The sequence below is a fragment of the Pavona decussata genome, unplaced genomic scaffold (assembly GCF_977016875.1).
Source record: "Pavona decussata unplaced genomic scaffold, jaPavDecu1.1 SCAFFOLD_62, whole genome shotgun sequence".
NCBI lineage: Eukaryota > Metazoa > Cnidaria > Anthozoa > Scleractinia > Agariciidae > Pavona > Pavona decussata.
In genome coordinates this window covers 907,667-927,343 of record NW_028145483.1, presented here as the reverse complement: position 1 = coordinate 927,343, position 19,677 = coordinate 907,667, and the positions used below count along the sequence as shown (strand labels likewise).

The window sequence follows — 19,677 nt, the reverse complement described above, 5'->3', positions numbered from 1 at the left end:
GGGGGGCAGACTCTGCCCGCAATGACTTTGAATGTGAGGACTTTTTTTAATATTTAAACAAATGCCATGAGAGTTGGTTACTTTTTCAGAAATTTATCTGGGAACAATTTGCTGTGGTTCCTGTTAGTGTTCAGCGACTTTGATGTTACCATGGCAACCAATTTTTGACAGACCGTTTTATTCAGAAAATGGAAAATCCCAATTTTAAACGAAAAAAAATTACTTTTGTTACAGTAACTTTGATGGTTTTAGAGGAATCCCCGTAGATAGGGATAAGCTTATTGTATACAAATTAGCTTAGAAATGAAATGCACGACGATGCGATTGCCAAAACTGGAACAGTTCGTATGTGTGAGTGAGACAAGTTTTCAATATAAAACTGATCGAAATTGTTCAGGAAGTGTGATGAACGTATTTAGTTTCGAAGTTCGAGGTCTAAAGCCTGAAGTCCGAACTCTGAAGTCTGAAGTCCGAAGTCTGAAGTCCGAACTCCAAAGTCTGAACTCTGAACTAAGAAAAAAATTGGAGGGATGTATCAGTGCCAGAAAGCGTCCAGTTGTCTTTTGAACTTTCCATATATTTCCCTGTATTTTTTCCCGCAAACTATTTTAGTAGCAGTTCACGGCTGGTTCGCTATACGGACAAATGTATGGAAAATTCAAAACACGACTGGACGCTTTCTGGCACAGCTACATCCCTACGATTTTTTTTTTTCTTAAAATCCTTTTCCTAGTGCCAAAAGTTTCCAATTCATGAATTTTTCAGAAGCGATGTTTTATGAAAATTATTTGACATCGGATTTCCTTACAAACACTGTTATTTCAAGCCTGTTTGCCTACTAGTCAAAAAAGCGTCGAAAACGGTGATAAGGCCTTTATTATTATACAATGCTGATGCTATCTCAATTTTGATTGGCTAAAAGCACCCCGCTAATTCTAGATGGCGCTGTGTCATCGCGTCACATCTACAGACACTGGCGTTTATGCATGTAGGTATGACGCGTTTTTGCAGACAATGGTTTTCGTCACCTGACAAGCTAGCCGGCGGTTTGAGCAAGATTGTCATGGCGGAGTCCGCTCCAAGATTCGCGTCAGTCTCAGAAGCGGATTTAGGACGCCTTGTTGACGACAAGGACGCAAAGAACACCAAACGAGCTACCAAGACAGCTCTTAGAGTTTTACAGCAGTATTTGAAGGAGAAGAAAGTTCCCGAACCGCAAACCAAAGATGGCATCAGTAACGTTCTCAAACTATTTTATGCCGAAGCTAGAAAAGTCGATGGAACTTCTTATTCCAAAAGCACTCTCAACAGCCTGAGATTTGGACTGGGCAGACACTTCAAGGCGACTCTTGGCTTCGATATAATAAACGATCCAGCATTTGCCGAGGCAAACAAAGTTTTTGGCGCCAAGTGCGTTGAACTAAAACGACAAGGGCTCGCCAAAGTCGAACACACGCCACCGATCTGCGAAGAAGATCTTAAAAAGCTGTACGAAAGCGATGTTTTTAACCAAAACAGCCCGGAAACGCTTTAAAACAAAGTTTTTTTCGAGGTTATGTTGTACTTTTGTCGCCGAGGAAGGCAAAATCTTCGTGAACTCAAAAAAGCTGCTTTTTCCGTTCAGCACGGATGGCAAAGGTGCAAAATATGTGTGCAAAACAACAGATGAACTCACAAAGAACCGACGAGAAAATGATGAAGGATTTGAAGGAGGCGTGATGTTCGAGAAACCAGGACCACACTGTCCTGTGGCTTCATTTGAACGGTACATACAGCACCTGAATCCCTCAAACGAATTTTTGTTTCAGCGGCCGAAGAAAAACGCCGGCATATCTGATCAAGTGTGGTACGATAACATGGTTGTCGGAGAGCGTTTGCTCGGTGAAAAAATGAAAAGGATCTCTCGAGAAGCCAAACTTTCAAAGTCTTACACCAATCACTCGATCAGGGCAACGGCGGTTACAATCCTGGACAAGTCCGGGTTCGAAGCAAGGCATATCATGGCGGTGAGCGGGCACAGAAATGAATCCAGCATTCGGAGCTATAGCAGGACTGACATTTCAACCAAGAGAAAAATGTCGGAAACCCTGACGACAGAGTGCGAGGTGAGAGGTGAGGAAGTGGCTATTAATCCGCACCAGTTATCTCCTGTTATTAGCCTTTCTCAAGAGGAATTTATTGTACAGTACTCTCATTCAGAGATAACGAAAAATTTGAATTTCTTCAACTGTAATGTCAACATTCATTAAACGCAAATCGGGAACATTTTTCATAAGACCGTACACCTTAACTTTAGAATTTTGTTCAAAAGTTTCAGTTCGATTCAGTTTTTCCTGAAATGTTTTCAGATGTTTTAAGCTTAAATCCTTTCTGTAAACCTTTTGAATTCCGCTTTACACGTTATTCACGGCTGTCATTAATAAAGATGTTTACACTGAAACGTGTCATTGCGTGGCTTACTTTGTTGTTGTTCTGTGAAATGTCTCAACGCCTGTACATTTATAATTGTATAATAAAACAATTATTGGATTCGGTTTTCGCATGATAGCGAAATTATCAAGGCCTCGGTTTGTGTTATCCGCCTCAGCCTTCGGCTTCGGCAGATAACACAAACCTCGGCCTTGATAATTCTCGCTATCATGCTCAACCTCATCCAATAATTGCTTATTGTCAAGCACTTTATCAGGAGCCTCTGACTCGGGAGATTGTGCAAGCACTCCGTGTTATTGAAATTAATTAAAATGAATTACTTTACTTTAAATTCTATCTTCAAGTTAGTGAAAAGTTAGGGATTTTATTTTTGTCTCGCCACAAGGGTTGTGTTAGAGTTTCCTTGTTGGTTTGCCGATTCAAAATATGTTTATGAACGAATTGACTTCTGCGGCGTCATTGCCGATCTAACTCAAAGGTTGGAAAGCGAAAATAGGTTTGTGCGGGGGTGGGGTCAGAACTTCTTTTTTATCCTGATGAATTGAAACTCTAACTGAAGAATAAAAAGTATGTTCACAGAATAAATTGCCTGTACTTCAACTTAGAAACACGCGAATCGTCAACCGTAAATCAGACAAAGTTCATACAGCTGTTTACACTTTTGACAAAGGGAGGTGGGATGGTATACTGCTGTTACGCGCGTTGGACATCGGATCTGAAGAAGGGAGTTTCCGTCGTGTTTCCTTTGACAAGAAACTGTCCTCCATGTTGCCTGTCTTCACGCAAGTCTCTCTTTACATGGGCATCCAACGCTATAGTTCGATGGATATCTGTACGGAAGGCCTTTATCCCCTCAGAAATAAGAATTTAGTTATGAAGAAAATCAAGTTTTCTCCAGCAAAATTTCGTAACATTGGAAAACTTATTCCTTTAGTTTTTGACTTGGCAAATATGTCGTTAGAAATACCAAAAAATTAAAGGCCAGCTCGCATTTTCGTAAAGCCAAGAACAGCTCGTAAGTTTAGGAATCAAATTCCGTTCCCGTAATCTTTCAGTTTGGGCAGTATCATGGGAAATATCATGATCTTGGGCAAAAATTCACTAAATTTAAACTTTGAATACTGTGTTAATTAATTTCTAAATCGCTAATTAAAAAAAATACTAATTAGTGATTCTACTGAGGCGAAAGGTTGAACCAAAATATACTACAACCGATTTTAGCGCGTTACGACAGCGAAAATTGAAAACGTCGGCATGACGTTTTCAAAAATGAACCCACTTTTACTTTGGTCATCTGCCGGCCAAAATATCTGTGGATAGTTTCTTTGCATTCTGACAGTATTTTAATGGTATTTTGGTCATTATATCTTGGCTGCTATCAGCCGAATAGCGTCTTTTCGATTTTCAATGTGTTACTAAAAAAGCGTGATACTGTCCCTTTAAATTTTCCGCTATTATATCCGAACAGATCAATGTGTATTAGCTTATGTAAATACGCCCTCCAAAGGATGTTCATGGTTGAGTGTCCTTCTTCACGCAGATACTCAGTTGCTGTAACTGTAAATTTGAATTCAGAGGACGTAGGTTTTCATTTACAAAACAAATTCCTGATTGTTCTCCGTACCATGCGCTTTATTTCTCGTATTTTCCAACAGTAAAGTAAGGGATTGAGCGAAGAATTCATTAAAACTAAAGTCGATCCAAGAAAGCGGACTATATGGGTAGTTCTGTCCGCTCCACGCACTTGCGTTACAACCAAAACGCAAAATGGTGGCAAATAACAGAAAACAAATGCAGCATAAAGATACAGCAGGTTGTGAACAGAGCGTTTATATCGTGTCATGTTAAACTGACCTATTCTCACGCATGTAAATTCCCTTTGGCGACAAGTTCCATGTTCGCTTTGAAGAGGAAACGTTCGCATCCGGGCTCGTACCATGGAGTTATGGCGTCGAAGTATTAAATAAATCTTGAAGTAGCAGAAGGTCATCGTCGCAATACAGATTCCTAGACCACCGTTGGCGAGAATGTTGTAAGTTCGGTAATCGAAAATTAGGATCACGGTCTCTCCGAATTTGTATATCCACAAGAATGCCAATGCTATGACAACTTTCTTGAAGGTGACCACATTTCGATAACGTCTGCGAAGGTACAAAGCTAGTAAGCGATCTATTGCAATTGCTGTGAGAAAGGACGCAGAAATGTTTGCAAAGTACCAGTTTCCTAGATAAAACAGCGTTCCCAAAATACGCGACGCATTAGCGTAACCATACAAGGCTGTCAAAACTGCCAAGATGTAGGCAGGCTGTACCACTAGCCCCACTGCAAGGTCTGCAAAGGCGAGATTAAAGAGAAACGCCTTGAAAACCGAATGCACTTGAACTAAGGGGATCTTCTTTAGAGCTACCACAATGAGCGTATTTGCGATTATGGTTGTAAGCGCAGACACCGCATTAACTGTTACATCGAACACGTACAACGGAAATGGAATTTCTGGATCGAGGTAAGGCCCCTGTAGAATAACGGTGAAATTTACGGCCATCCTTTTCTGGCGCAAATGTTATGTTACTACACTTGGCTTCTCCTTTTCAACGTGCCAGCCTCAATAAATTTCCATCTCTTCTTCCGAGTGACAATATTAATAGCTTGATCTTAAAGAAATCCTTGGGTTTACTGTCATCGACAATTTAGGCAAAATCTTGTTTGCCCTGATACGTTATAGACATGTGACTGATTGCAGATCTTTACACAGCTGCTCAACTGCGTAAATCCTGTTTACAAAAAACTGCACAATATAACTTATGATTATGTCATTCGCGTCAATCACTGGCCTAATGTCTTTCCTTTTGTATTGATTACTTGGGTTGAAAATTTTAACTTTTTTTGCCAGGTCAATATTTAATCCGTTCGATTTTTTGGAAAATCGGATTGAAATTGTGCGAAAATACGAGAATTTCCTTTGTTAAAACACTTATGTCGCCTTAAACTTTCGCGACACTGGAAATCTACAGTGAATGTAATCCCTTTCGGTTTGATAGCGTCAAAAATTCGGCTTAAAATGCGGTTAAAGGGCAGCTAGCATTTTCGGAAGGCCACTGACATCAACTTCGAATTCGTTGAATAAGATTTCGCTCTCAAAAAATTTCTGCGAGTTAAATTTTCAGCTATAAAACGAATCTACGCTGATCAATATCTCCGTTATTGTACACAAATATACCTTTAAAGAACCCTAAAACCACTGAGTACACAGGAAAAAACATTTAAATAACATTTAATGACTTGCTGTTCGCGTTGGTTGTCCCTTAGGAACGTGATCTTGCGCGTTCGTACTTTGTCATGTGGCCTTTTGAATCGCAGGACGAGGACATTTAAACATTGTTAAAGGCCTGAGTAGAAGTTTCTTTAATTTCCACAGACCATTCCCTGATCACCAAAGCTGAGTCATTTGAGTTTTGTAAAAGGAAAATGTTATCATTTCGATCAAGTAATATTTTAGTGATTTTGTAAATACAATTTTTCGCCGGATCTTCACACGAATCTCAAGTGCTTCGTAAAATAAACAAACATAAAACCCCCATGAAAAAATCTGAAAAGTGTTTTAAATGTATAACATTTTTTGACTGAAATTGCGTGTGTTAAATGGTCTTTGCTTCCTGATTATTTTACCCTTGTGTATAATTTAAGTGGAATGGGTCCAATAACAGTTAGTATGTTTATAACCTCGGGCTAAAAACCTTTCAGCTTTTTGCGGATTTATTTCTTTTTAGAAGTACTTTTTCATTATATACTGATGTTTTTTATCCACTTTGCCTGTGGAAATCGTGAGTAAGTGCAATTCGATTGACCCTATTCCGGACCAGGAATACAAACAATGATTACTAGAAATCCCTCATAAGAGCTTTTTGGAGTTACCCGAGTTCAAAACCGCTCTTAACTCAGTTATCGTGTGAGAAATCTAACAGCTATTGCGCTTATATAGTCTTATTCCGGAATACGGTCAATCGAACGTGACTTTAGTGTGAGCAGCTAAAATCAACAGAACGGACGCCGAAAATAAAAGATAAATAATTATTCCGGTTAAAATTTAAATTATAAAATGAAAATGAAGACTGATTTAATGTACTAGGCGGCACACAGCGAGAAAATTTAGGAAGACTACTTTAAGGATAATGCCACCCAATATAGAGACATTTTTGCGCGGTAAATGACTATGCGGAAAAGGTAGATCTTTGCAAGGGCGCGATTGAAATCCAAAAAGTAAATTGAGGGCAACCACGCAATCCGTTTTACATAGCCGGAAAATGAAACAACAGCAATTCTTAAAAGCTTAAAAATATATTACAATGTATGGTATTTTTTCCCAAAATTGATGTTTAAATTAAAGCAATCTATCTCTTTTCCCTCGGCTAGCTTAACATTACATTTTCTGTAGAGCGCAGTCTGGGGCCCAATGACAAACTGAGGTCGCGTACTGCCTTATGGGAGCTCTGTGAAGGACTATTAAAATTCAACCTTCAGTCAACTGTAGCACGGATTATGGTGCAACAGTGGTGCTGCAATTTATGTTGGAAGGGCCGCGACCGTGCACAATCCTTTGTTTAAACGACAGGTATATTACGAACCGGCACCATATGACAAGCCCCCAGTTGGCTTGATTTCTCAGTTGGCAGAGGTCATGGGTTCGAATCCCGTTCAAGCCTGAATTTTTTCAGGCTTTCTTTTCGCAACTGCTTAAGTTGCGTAGTAACTGCGAGGATCTTTCTTCTATTTGATCTTTCATCCGCAGTTCAAATATATGTTTCATATATTTACATTTATTTAATATAAATTATGTTGCTCTGAAACTGGCAAATTTTCAGAAACCGTAAGGGAACTCCTCAGGGAAAACTTTTGGTCAAAATGAAAACGTTCTTCACTGACTCTCGGCCTGGGTAATGTTCTTAGTATGTTCTAAAATTTTAGTTAATCTCAACCTCAACGCTTATTCGCTCTCGACTTCGCCAAATTTTGAGGTTAATTGAAATCAGTACATCCTCGTCATCATCATCATCATATTCATCTTCTATGTTCTTCTAGTGGAGAGTTGGGATCTCTAGATCTCCTGCGTTCGTTTTGCGTTGTTTCCACAATCAAATTGATTGACCGACCCTTAACTTCCTTAACTTGAAGGACTAGGGTTTTTCTGTTCTGTTCAGGTTCCAGTTGTTTAAAGGTGCAGGATATCCACCTTTTACGAGGTATCCGAAAACGAGGGCGTGCGGCAAATGAATTCGCTAGCAGAGCCTTTCCCAGCATTTATGGGGGAGGCACCGCTGGTAGTACTTGAAACCCACGGTGACCCAATAGCAACGCTTAGTCCCGGCCTTCAACTGAGTATGCAGAAACAACATTTTGAAACTGGGACTAGACAGTAAACTGTCATTACTTTGATTTAATTTACTTAGCGATACACAACTGGAAATCTAATCAAAAATGTCAGACGAGCAGTTTATGCGTTGTGCAAATACACACCAAAAAGACAAAGGAAGACAACTACCACAAATGTAAGAAAATTCTTTAAGTATAAAACGTTTAGGAATGACACGCTTTTAGTTTAGTTCTGATCAGTCATAAAAAGGAAACTCTCCAGTAGTTATCGACCAGGAGCGTGTGATTCATACATTTGCTCCGAAGGGGCAAGGTCAAGCAATTTGCGTTGGGGAATTTAACACATTCAAACTGGTCATATAAATGAATGAAAACTCAAAATAACCGCCTAAAGCTATAGAAAAACACAAGAGAAAAACAAGGAAGCTGAAAAGAAGCGTGGATGGGCAAAGGTAGACAAGATTAAAAGAGATTGCGTTTAGGTAAAGTTGAAAAACTGTGGCCCGACTTTTTTCAAGTTTATCTCAGTTTGTTTGAAAGTGTGATCTAATGATGTTCAGAAAATCGTCATTATTTGTTATGGAGCCATGGTTTCATTTACAAATGAATTTTGCGTCGCCATGTTCACATTTGTAGCTTGTAGTTAATGAAAATGCACGTGCGATCACCCAAATACCGTGACCTAGCCCCTTTTAAGTTTAAAATATCTATCTCGTTCGTCTGCTAACTAGTATTATATCACGCGATGTTGTTCACCTTTGTGAGCTTGTTTGATCGGATTTGAATATCGGTCCTTTTCATGCCTAACTCTCACCAAGAGAGGATGACGGTCATCTTTTGCGCTGGCGTACCCCTTTCGGGCCACTTTGGTTATAGTTTACGCGTGCGAGTACAACTTTTATTTACAAATTTTTCCTACAACATATGCATCAGACAATTCCAGCTATGCCCATCCCCTTCCCCCGGGACAGTAGTGGAGCATTTTTTTTCCGAGCGTGTTCTCTGTCCGCCGTTAGAACAGGTAATAATTCCACGCTTTGGTGGAGCGACGAAACTGAAGCATCTCTCCGTTTGCAACAAGATCGAAATTTTTCAAGAGGGCTTGAAGATGAGCAGAAGTTTTGCAAAGTGAGACGGAAATTAGAACTAAATGAAAACAGAATAACTGGGTTGATTGCTGTGCTGAGAGACGGAAGCACAAAATATGAAAACCCAAGAATCCACTTACATTTATCTTCGATAAAAAATTTGGGGAAACTCATCTTTAAAATCAAATAAACACAAAAAAGAAAAAAGCATATCGAATAACTGATAACGATCGATTTGAAAATTCTCATGATGTTTTGGCTCTGCCTGCGTCTCTTTTGTTCAGCAATACTGTTCCCTGCACCGCATTCTGGATTAGGTCGTTGTCTTAAAACGCGCATAATTCGAGAATACAAGGTGACAATAGCAATTAATGGTACAATATTCATCATAATAATGCCAGCTGTGTAGTAGACTGCAAGCGCCAAAGTGTCGTCCCAAGCAAATCTGCAGAATGTTTCCTCCCCAACGTCTTCAACTTTGGAAAAGTAAAACATTGGTACACAATATCCTAAGGCTATGAACCATGTTGCAAACATCAGACTTATCCTTATCTTGCTTGACAGCAGTGTGGCTTTTAAGGGATACACAGTAGCGATGAATCTGTCGACAGCGATCGACACCAGGCTTAGAATAGATACTGTAGTGGACACTACTCTAACATATACTCCTACTTTGCATCCGGGTGTGGCCAGAGTACCTTGAATTAGACTTCCTTTACTTGTTATTATCTCATCAGTGAGGTACAGCGGCCAGGCTGTGAGACTTGCAAGAAAATCAGAAACCGCCATATTGACGTAGTAGTAGTTGGTGCTTGTTCTAAGGTTTGGATTTCTGTACACGGTAATAAGCACCAAAAGGTTGCCAATCAAACCGCCAAAGGTGATTACAGCCATTGCTGTTGTGAAGAAAACAGAAACGGCTTCTGAGCACCGTGCGTCATCACTGGAATTGATTTGGGTGGAATTGTTCATTGTAAAGCGGGTCTCTTTTTCTTCTTTTCGTCTTCAGGAAAGTCAGGGTTATTTTAACCTCTCAGCACCCTTATAAGTAAAACTGAATAGCACATCGTTAGAATGCACCAACGAAAATGACATTCAACCGAGTATGGTGACGTGAGTAAATCCGGCAGACAATCATTCAGTCAGCCATTCAGTCAGACAGACAGACAGACAGAGAGACAGTCAGTTAGTCAGTCAGTCTGTCAGTCAGTCAGACATTCAGTCCTCAGTCAGTCAGACAATCAGACAGTCAGTCAGTCAGTCAGTCAGTTCGTCAGTCAGTCACTAAGGCGGCCAGTCAGTCATGATCAGGCAGCCATTCAGTAAGGAAGTAAGTAGGTAGCTAATGAAACAAGTAAGTAGTTATTTAAACTAAGGGAAAAGCATGGAAAAAAAAGGTGAATAGACATTATGCAAAAATGGTTGAAATTGTAATATTCTTTTGTTTGCATTCAAATTAGCTTCACTAGCCTCGTTCAAGGTAGAATGTTATTTTGTTTTTTGAATCAAGAACGAGGTTAGTAGGGCCAAATTGAATCAAACAAAAGAACATTAAGATGTCAGCCATTTTTGCATAGGGTATATGACCATCGAATTTATGTGCGCAACTTAAGTAGATTCGAAAAGAAAGCCCAAAAACATTTTCAGTCTTGAACGGGATTCGAACCCATGACATCTGCGATACCGTGTAGCTAGTGCTCTACCAACTGAACTATCAAGCTCGAATCCTATTTTATTTTATCCTATTTTAGCGTTAGTGTTTTACCTCTAATTTTGTAGCCAGTACAATCCAATAAGTGATACTAAAAAGCAACTAACTCAGGTGCTTTATTTTTGCTTGTGGGTATTATGGCGCCTTCTAAATTTTCATAAAAAAAAAAAACGAGAAATGTGACTGAGTGGAATTAAAGATTAAACCTGACAACTCCCAGAGCACTGGCCTTTTAAACTAAAACTAGAATATTGATCGAATTTCTTGTTATAGATAAATATGAATCGGCTTATTGGATAGAACAACAACTTACACATAAGTACACTGTGTAACTATAATATAGTATGCTAATGTAAAAAGCAATGCAACCGATCGCGTTAGTGGTTTACCTCTAATTTGTGGCCACTGTAACACAATAAAAACCCGCCAGTAAGAGCCTGTTAGGCTATCTGTTGGGCCGTAAATCCAAATTTGTCTTGGTTTGCTTGCGGATATCATGGAGCCTTTTGTCATCAAAAGATAAAAACGAGAAACGTGGCTGAGAGGAAGATTAAACCTTCCCAGAGCATTCGCCTTTTTTTAAACTAAAACTTCAAAGACGCATAGACTGTATTAATCTCTTGTTTTAGATAAAGGTGAAACGACTTACGGATAAAACAACAACATAAATACACTGTATAATTATAATACAGTATGCCGCTAATGTAAACAAGCGATATCGCGTGATATTGGCGTCTTCCGACATTTAAACCCCGATGTTTGGTCCGTTCCTTTTTATTTTCGTCATAAGGACTTCATTTGACAACTTTCTTTTATTCCCCTACTTTTTGCGAAGTGAAAGCAAATGGTGGCTTGAATCTTTTGACGAGCAAAAGCAATTTATTAACTGACATTTAAAGTTTGAAAATTTGAATTAAATTGAAACGGAAGGAAAAGGAAGGCTTTCTTTCTATACTCACTATTGGTCATGGTCAGCAATAGTAATATGTAAGATGATCCAAAGATACACATCAACCAAGTAGGACTACCTCTCCTGCACGCGAAAATCGATCACTGTAATACTTTTCGCGCGTATGCCAATCAACCTTTTGGCAATTGAATTGTGCAATCTGTCAAATGTCAGTTTGATGCCCAGATACAGCTATTTATATCAATAGACAAAGGCGAAATAACAATGAATTAACATAATGGATAATAACTACATTTATAAACGTAATATGCTAGAAATGTCTGTCTCACTTCACGGTTTTTCATCTGCATTAGAGAGGTTAAGAATGACGTTCACGGCAAACGTGTGATATGACCACGTGACCATGTTTATCCTATATTGCTGTTTTCAGTTTCCCTGTCAAATCGAGTTGTTTCCATTAGCATCAAAGGCCAGAATTAGTTTGCACTATTCTCATCTTTGTACTGTTTTCAAGAAAACATAAACGCGAATCTCACGTTTGCCGTTTGCCGTAAAAGCGATTCTTTATCTCTCTATGAGTTAAGACGCACTTTAAAATCATTTTTAACTTGTTTCCATTTTAAAAGTAGTGTTGTTATGGCAAAGGCCGGAATATGGTTACCAATATCTTATACTTTCCTTCTGTTTACATTATAGTAAACGTATAACAGTAGCGGTACTCAGACATTTCAGCCTCTCGGGGACCTACGAACCAGTTAACATTTATTTCTTGTTTTAATTATTGTGATCGATGATCGTTTTGCTTTCGTTGGTATTCAGCAAACTGAATGCGTGTTAGTTTTGCACAATATTACAATTGCACTATAATTGGAGACAAAACTTCATTCGCAAAGCCAATTGCAAAGCGTTGAACCTTCAATGCATGCCAGCGCTGGGCTAAACTCCCCTCCAATGATGTTGACGATAAAGGAAGCACTTTTACTTTAATGCGTTATTTGTTTCGAAACTGATTTTATGGACAAGACGAACACGTACGACGTAAAAAAACGTTTGGAGTGTTTATTTTAAATTATTTGTTCAATTGTCGGTGACGTCGAGCGACAGAAATGAGTCACACAACATGTTAATTTGGTTTTTGAAACTTAGATCAAAGATTATATACATACCTCATGTTAAAAGGGTACATTATTCAGTTTGTTGGGAGCTTTCTGTTCGCCAAAAACAAATCAATATTTTGGGAAATTTAGAAGGTAGATGTTCAAGCTTTTAGGGGTTTTTCAAACAGATAAATGTAAACATGGCAGATTCATGAAACAATTGGACATCAAGTGATCAATTTTCTGGAAAAAAACGTTGAAAAAACAGATTTTTGATTACTGAAGCATCATCACACTTCCGTTAAGGGCGGTGCCTGCTAATACCGAAGTATTTTTGTGCGGCTTATGACTATGCGGGAAAAACAGATCTTAGCAAGGCCTCTTGGAATCCAAAAAGAAAATTGGGGGTAACCACGCATTTTTCAGAGATAAGCAATAATATCTCTAAAATGCGCCAAAATATGAGGCAATGTATGGGTTTTTTTCCTAAATTGAAGCTTAATTATCTCTGAAAAATGCATGGTTACCCCTAATTTTCTTTTGAGATACCAAAAGCACTTGCTAAGTTCTGCTTTTTCCGTATAGTTTTAAACCACGCAAAATTATCCCTGTATTAGTAGGCACCACACATAGGAAACCCGAGTATCTCGAGATGCGCAGAACGTATGCGCAGTAACAATAGTAGGCACCGTCCTTAAATGAAAGAACGAATTATCTTTTTCCTGAGGCATAAATTCAGCAGCATTTAATCCTGTTGTCTAGCTAGCTATTTTGAAAATGGATTAGCAATTCAATAACATGCCGTGTCTAAGCTTTTCTCATCGGCAGAACAATCCCACTATTAAGAACACTTCTCTGTAAAAATCAAACAAAGTGGGAAATGAAAATTTTTGACCCACACTCAAATTTGGCATGCAGATAGATCTTCAGGGGGGATGTTCCAAAACGCCCTTTATTAACGTCCTTACTTCATTGTTACCATGGTAACATCAGATGTTTGTTGGCACCACAAACTCCAATTTTGAACTCAGAACCTGCTGTGAAAAGTGCCAAATGTAAGACACCATTTCTTAAGTCTATTAATACGCTACAACTTAAGACTTACACCAAAGTTAAAACATTGATTCAAATTTACAAAAATATATGTGGCTTTTTGTTTTATCATTTGTAAATAAATTAAACGGTCAATGAAGTAGACAGTGTTTCGGCCATTTTAGTTGATGGGTAAAATAGGCAACATATTTTCTTGAATTTCTCTAAAAGTACATCAGTTCTAGAAATGAAACTACATTACTAGTTTAAAGTAGACATTGTAATTACTAAATCTGTATAAGTTTCTGCGGGGCCGACTTATTTTATTCCTAGGGCGAAAAAGAAAAAAGGCTATAAAAGCGGATTTCCCGCATTTTGACATAATAACTGATCCCGTCGATTCGACAGTAAAGCGTTAAAAAACTGAAACGGCCTTGTATTTAAAAAAAATATTGCGTACTGGTTAAATTTATGGCAGATCTATCTCTTAATGACCGTTATTTTTTAAACAATTTCAAGCAAAGTAAAGCTTACTTTCCGGTTTTGTCCAATTCTCTACCTTTTGACATAAGTTGAAGGAGTCGTTGCTTACTACAAATCATTCCAACTGTACAAAGTTCCAGACTTCTGAACCTTTTCTTACAGCTTGCAAGGCTATTTATCGTCAGTGATATTCCGTGATCTCACTTCATACCATTTATGAACAGCTTTAGGGGTCCCGAAGGAAGACAACGTGGACCTCCATTTACGGTGATTTCCCCTTGAAATTCACGCTGTAATTCGCCATCGGCTGCCATCACTCGTTTTAGAAGAAAGAAAATTTACATCTTTACGGAGGATTGTATCAATGCAAGCAATTCACTGCATATTATGCGCCAAAATTGGCCGCAAACCACCTCTTTCCGAAGTAGAATCAGCTCATCGCTCATGGGAACATAGGCCTTAGAAATTAGCGGTCAGCGGCGTTGACTAAATTTATTTTCCCCTTCATATTGTGATGACCTAAAGTCCATTTACTAAAAACTGCCAGTAATTTACATCTCTAGTCAGGAGGTCAGTAGATCACACTTAACGTACGATATATTTTTCAAAATCCTTTTCACTGTTAAAAAAAATGACATCTTTCATAAATCTCGAGAGATATGGGTTACATGTATTTTCTATTCCGATTTATATTTGTTGTCTATTCAACATATCTTTTAAAGGAGGGCTGGACGCTAAATATCATAGGCGTAGGATGGCAAATTCAATACGCAGAAGAGAGAGAGGAAGGTAACGCACCTGCACGAAAGAGTAACAAATAAAAATTTAAAAATATAATATATTAAATGTAATTGGAATGTGTTCTTGTTAATTAACAAGACCCTTTATTCCAATAAGCGCCCCTACTTTGCTATTAAAGGTCTTTCAATTCCGTCAGATGAACCGTGGTTCATCAGCTCGGCTTTTTTGTTATTGCTCCGGCGTAATGCCTCATTACAAAAACAGTAGTCTTCGTCTAAGTTGCTCAACTATTATGTCCATGTGCCGGAGTCATTTCACTATTCCTTCAAACGAATGCTCTCTTCTTTAAATTTCGTGAGAGATTGCTCGGCTGGTCGTTCTAGCCGGCAGGAAGGATCCAACTACAACAAGTCCATTTTCCAGTCTCCTTGATCCTGTCACCTAGACTTGCATTTTATTGTCTCATGAAATACCATCAGCAAATGGGCCATCAAGTTTGTTGTCAGCTTGTTGTCACCGTATATTTCTTAGTGTTACACAGTTAGGCCGGTTACTATTTCTGTTATTGCTCTTTTTTAAATAAATATATTAAAGTTTTGTTTGGCACATTCAGTTGTTTGTCAAAAAAAAAAAAAAAAACTAATATGTCCTGTCCCTATTAAGTGCCTTGTCTCGAATAAGTGCTTTCCCCATAAGATAAGGTACCCACTACGTTAGTCCCGGTGTTAGCAGTCTGAAGCTAAGGGCACAGATGACCAATTGAACAGATCAGAAATAAAAATCGGAATCGAAAATAACCGTGCCTCTTTAAACCAAATCTCTCGCGATTTATGAAAATTGTAACCTTTTTAGCAGTGAACAGGGTTTTGAAAAATATATTATACGTTAAGTGTGACCTCCTGACCCCCTGGCATGACCAGAGATGTAATTACTGAGAGTTCCAGAGTTTAGGGCATCACAATATGAATGAGAAAATAAATTTAGTCAACGCCGCTGACCGCTAATTTCTAAGGCCTATGTTCCCATGAGCAATGAGCTGATTCTACTTCGGAAAGAGGTGGTTTGCGGCCAATTTTGGCGCATAATATGCAGTGAATTGCTTGCATTGATACAATCCTCCGTAAAGATGTAAATTTTCTTTCTTCTAAAACGAGTGATGGCAGCCGATGGCGAATTACAGCGTGAATTTCAAGGGGAAATCACCGTAAATGGAGGTCCACGTTGTCTTCCTTCGGGACCCCTAAAGCTGTTCATAAATGGTATGAAGTGAGAGCACGGAATATCACTGACAATAAATAGCCTTGCAAGCTGTAAGAAAAGGTTCAGCAGTCTGGAACTTTGTACAGTTGGAATGATTTGTAGTAAGCAACGACTCCTTCAACTTATGTCAAAAGGTAGAGAATTGGACAAAACCGGAAAGTAAGCTTTACTTTGCTTGAAATTGTTTAAAAAATAACGGTCATTAAGAGATAGATCTGTCATAAATTTAACCAGTACGCAATATTTTTTTAAATACAAGGCCATTTCAGTTTTTTAACGCTTTACTGTCGAATCGACGGGATCAGTTATTATGTCAAAATGCGGGAAATCCGCTTTTATAGCCTTTTTTCTTTTTCGCCCTAGGAATAAAATAAGTCGGCCCCGCAGAAATTTTTACAGATTTAGTAATTACAATGTCTACTCTAAACTAGTAATGTAGTTTCATTTCTAGGACTGATGTACTTTTAGAGAAATTCAAGAAAATATGTTGCCTATTTTACCCATCAACTAAAATGGCCGAAACACTGTCTACTTCATTGACCGTTTAATTTATTTACAAATGATAAAACAAAAAGCCACATACATTTTTGTAAATTTGAATCAATGTTTTAACTTTGGTGTAAGTCTTAAGTTGTAGTGTATTAATAGACTTAAGAAATGGTGTCTTACATTTGGCACTTTTCACAGCAGGTTCTGAGTTCAAAATTGGAGTTTGTGGTGCCAACAAACATCTGATGTTACCATGGCAACAATGAAGTAAGGACGTTAATAAAGGGCGTTTTGGAACAATCTATCTGCATGCCAAATTTGAGTGTGGGTCAAAAATTTTTATTTCCCACTTTGTTTGATTTTTACAGAGAAGTGGTCTTAAGAAGTGAAAACTGTGGAAACTCATATAATAACCAAGAGGAGAGCCTTCGATCTTTTGGTCAGCAGTTAAATCGCAACAGTTAAAATACCTGCGAGGGCTCTGGGGACGAGAATTATCAATATAAATCTCTTGAATATGATCATAAAACAAAAATAAAAATAAAAATAAAAATATATAAAAATACAAATGTAAATTCAAATTTAAATATATAAATACTATAAAAAGGCTTGTCTAAAAAGATAAGTCTTGATTGCCGACTTGAATTTGTTAATTGAATTTAGGTTCCTGATCTCAGTAGGAAGCTCGTTCCATAATTTGGGGGCAGCCACGAAAAAGGACCGGTCTACGAGAGTCTTGCAAGACTTCAAAGCAGGATGGTTTAACGTCAAAGAATTTGTTGAACGCAGGCAATATCTACTTAATGATACATCTTTGATTGAAATTAATTCCGGTGGGCGCCAGAACGTGAATAGCTTTAAAAGTAATTAAAAGCACTTTAAAGATGATTGTAGTTAAGAGAGTTAAGGTTCATTTTTGAGCTTAGGGTTAAAGAATGGCTAGGGCTAAGAAAGCTTAGCGTTAAATTTGGAGCTAAGGCCTAAGAAATGGCTAGAGTTGGAAAGCTTAGGGTTAAATTTTGCACTGCGCTGTTCAAAGAGGGCTTTGAAATGAAATGCTCAAGCTAAGTGTAATAAAACAAATATGCTTTAAGAAATAGCTTTTCTTTTAACTGAAAAGGCCCAAAATTTGATTTCTCTGAACAATTCAACTTAAAATGAGAAAAAAACATCAATTTTAAGAGAAATGTATGAAAAAACACCTCATTGCAAAGTAGTTACGAATTTAACGTGGGACAAAATAATTCTCAACGAAATAAAGACACCTAGAAAATTTCAAATCAGTACAATAAAACTGAAAAAAATTACAGCGGTTTCCAATTTATAAGGAAATGTATGGAAAAATGACGAAATTAAACACATGCGCAGGAGATGTAAAATGTATGTCCAGGCAAGACAGTAGCTTTCCACACAGTATCTTCTAGCCATTAGTAGCTAAGCTTAAGCCAAAATTTTATCGAAATCGGTTAAATTTGAAAATTTTCGAAAATTTGAAGAAATGATGATGAAACATGTGAATCCTTCTGTAATCTGCGATAATGTTTTAAAATGAACCGAATTGTCCTTAACTAATACAATAATAATAATAATAATAATAATAATAATAATAATAATAATAATGATAATAACTAATTAAGTGGAACATATCTTATTCCGTTGATGAATGAGAAGTAAACTTGTATAAAAATATGCTGAATACACGAGGAATCTGAAAGAATTGGGAAACAGTTAATTGTAGAACGTGTAATCGATTGCGTTAGTTCACAATAAAATTAAGGATAGGCTGCTGATTTATGAAAACTTGAAATTCAAAGGATTGCTTCTTTTGCCAAGGCTTGAATACCATAAAATTAGTCTTGGCTAAATTCAAGGAGTCGGTTTGCTGCAAACCAGGTTGACAATTTGTTTTATTCTCCATTTAATGTGTTAATTAGGTAAACAAGATCATTATGGGAGATAAATAGGTTCGTATCATCAGCAAACAAGATTGCATCAAGCAGGGAAGCTTTGTTCAAATCATTAACATACAGAATAAAAAAGAAGGGACCAAGAATAGAACCTTGAGGCACCCCACAGGAAATCCCCTGTGGGGCAGATCTAACGTTATTAAATTCGACAAATTGTGTCCTCTCAGAAAAATAACTTTTGACCCATTCTAGTGCCATACCGCGGATCCCATAATGATTGAGTTTGTCGAAAAGAATGTCGTGATTTATTGTGTCGAACGCTTTCGAAAGATCTAGGAATACTCCAATGGCATGTTCTTTTCTATCAAATGCACGCAGAAGAAATTTTGTCACACAAATCGACAAGCGCAAGGCTAGGAGAGCGATTTTTTCTACAGCCATATTGATTATTACATAGGACATCGAAGTCATTGAGATAATTTATAATACGGTTGTAAATTATTCGTTCCAAAAATTTGAAAAGCACGGTACAACAGAAATAGCTCTGTAGTTGCTGAAGAGAGCTTTGTTACCGGATTTAAAAATAGGTACGACAAGGGCAATTTTCAATTCATTCGGGACGATACCATGAGTAATGGAGAGATTTACAATGTGTGTTAATGGAGAGGAAACGCTGCATATAGATCGCTTTATGATAGACATAGGAATATTGTCATTCCCAGCCGATTTTCCCGCCGGAAACTTAGATGCGATATCTATAATCTCCTCCTGAGTTGCTAAATTTAGGAACATTGACTGAGGGAAATGACCAGGAAGAAAATTCTTATACGAGGTCGTAGATGAAATTCGTTTAGCGAGGTTTGGTCCAACATTGCTGAAGTAATAGCAAAATCGAATAGCAATCTCCATTGGGTCAGAAATATCTTGGTCATCAACCTTAAGCTTAAACACAGAGTTGGGTTTAGGTCTCAATTTCTTGCTGTTTAGGACCTCATTAAGTAGACGCCAAGTGGCTCTTATGTTGGATTTTGACTCGCTTAGCTTCTTACCATAATATGAACGTTTCGCGATTCGTAGGGAGTGATTCAGTTTGTTCTTATATGTTTAATATTTCGCTTCGTTCCCGAGAGAGGGGTTTGAAAGATACTGCTTGTATAGTTTG

General features: G+C 37.9%; 3 protein-coding genes and 1 long non-coding RNA gene across 5 annotated transcripts in view; 1 reads left to right on the top strand and 3 right to left on the bottom strand.

Moving 5' to 3' along the window:
- LOC146478871 (uncharacterized) overlaps nucleotides 1-19,677 on the bottom strand; it is a 221,721-nt gene that overhangs the window by 144,407 nt on the left and 57,637 nt on the right. The window lies entirely within an intron of this gene.
- Nucleotides 1,064-2,740, top strand: LOC146478880 (uncharacterized). The gene is made up of 3 exons (XM_085111664.1): nucleotides 1,064-1,488; nucleotides 1,625-2,112; nucleotides 2,676-2,740. The coding sequence occupies exons 1-3, from the start codon at nucleotides 1,064-1,066 to the stop codon at nucleotides 2,738-2,740; spliced, it is 978 nt and encodes a 325-aa protein (XP_084967790.1).
- LOC146478879 (adenosine receptor A3-like) lies at nucleotides 3,456-5,242 on the bottom strand. The gene has a single exon (XM_085111535.1). It carries the CDS (start codon nucleotides 4,970-4,972, stop codon nucleotides 4,019-4,021), a length of 954 nt encoding a protein of 317 aa, XP_084967661.1. The 5' UTR covers nucleotides 4,973-5,242; the 3' UTR covers nucleotides 3,456-4,018.
- LOC146478872 (neuropeptides capa receptor-like) overlaps nucleotides 7,861-19,677 on the bottom strand; it is a 62,317-nt gene continuing 50,500 nt past the window's right edge. The window contains exon 2 of the mRNA XM_085111633.1: nucleotides 7,861-9,926. Within this exon, the coding sequence (XP_084967759.1) occupies nucleotides 8,727-9,857 (1,131 nt within the window). The 5' untranslated portion in view covers nucleotides 9,858-9,926 and the 3' untranslated portion in view covers nucleotides 7,861-8,726. The remainder of the gene's footprint in view (nucleotides 9,927-19,677) is intronic.

Bases quoted from the DNA above. Each gene is read 5' to 3' on its own strand.
- LOC146478879 (XM_085111535.1), bottom strand. From the start codon at position 4,972: ATGGCCGTAAATTTCACCGTTATTCTACAGGGGCCTTACCTCGATCCA.
- LOC146478880 (XM_085111664.1), top strand. From the start codon at position 1,064: ATGGCGGAGTCCGCTCCAAGATTCGCGTCAGTCTCAGAAGCGGATTTA. The intron at 1,489-1,624 runs GTACGAAAGCGA...TTTTCCGTTCAG, and splicing joins GAAGAAGATCTTAAAAAGCT to CACGGATGGCAAAGGTGCAA. The intron at 2,113-2,675 runs GTGAGGAAGTGG...CTTATTGTCAAG, and splicing joins GACAGAGTGCGAGGTGAGAG to CACTTTATCAGGAGCCTCTG.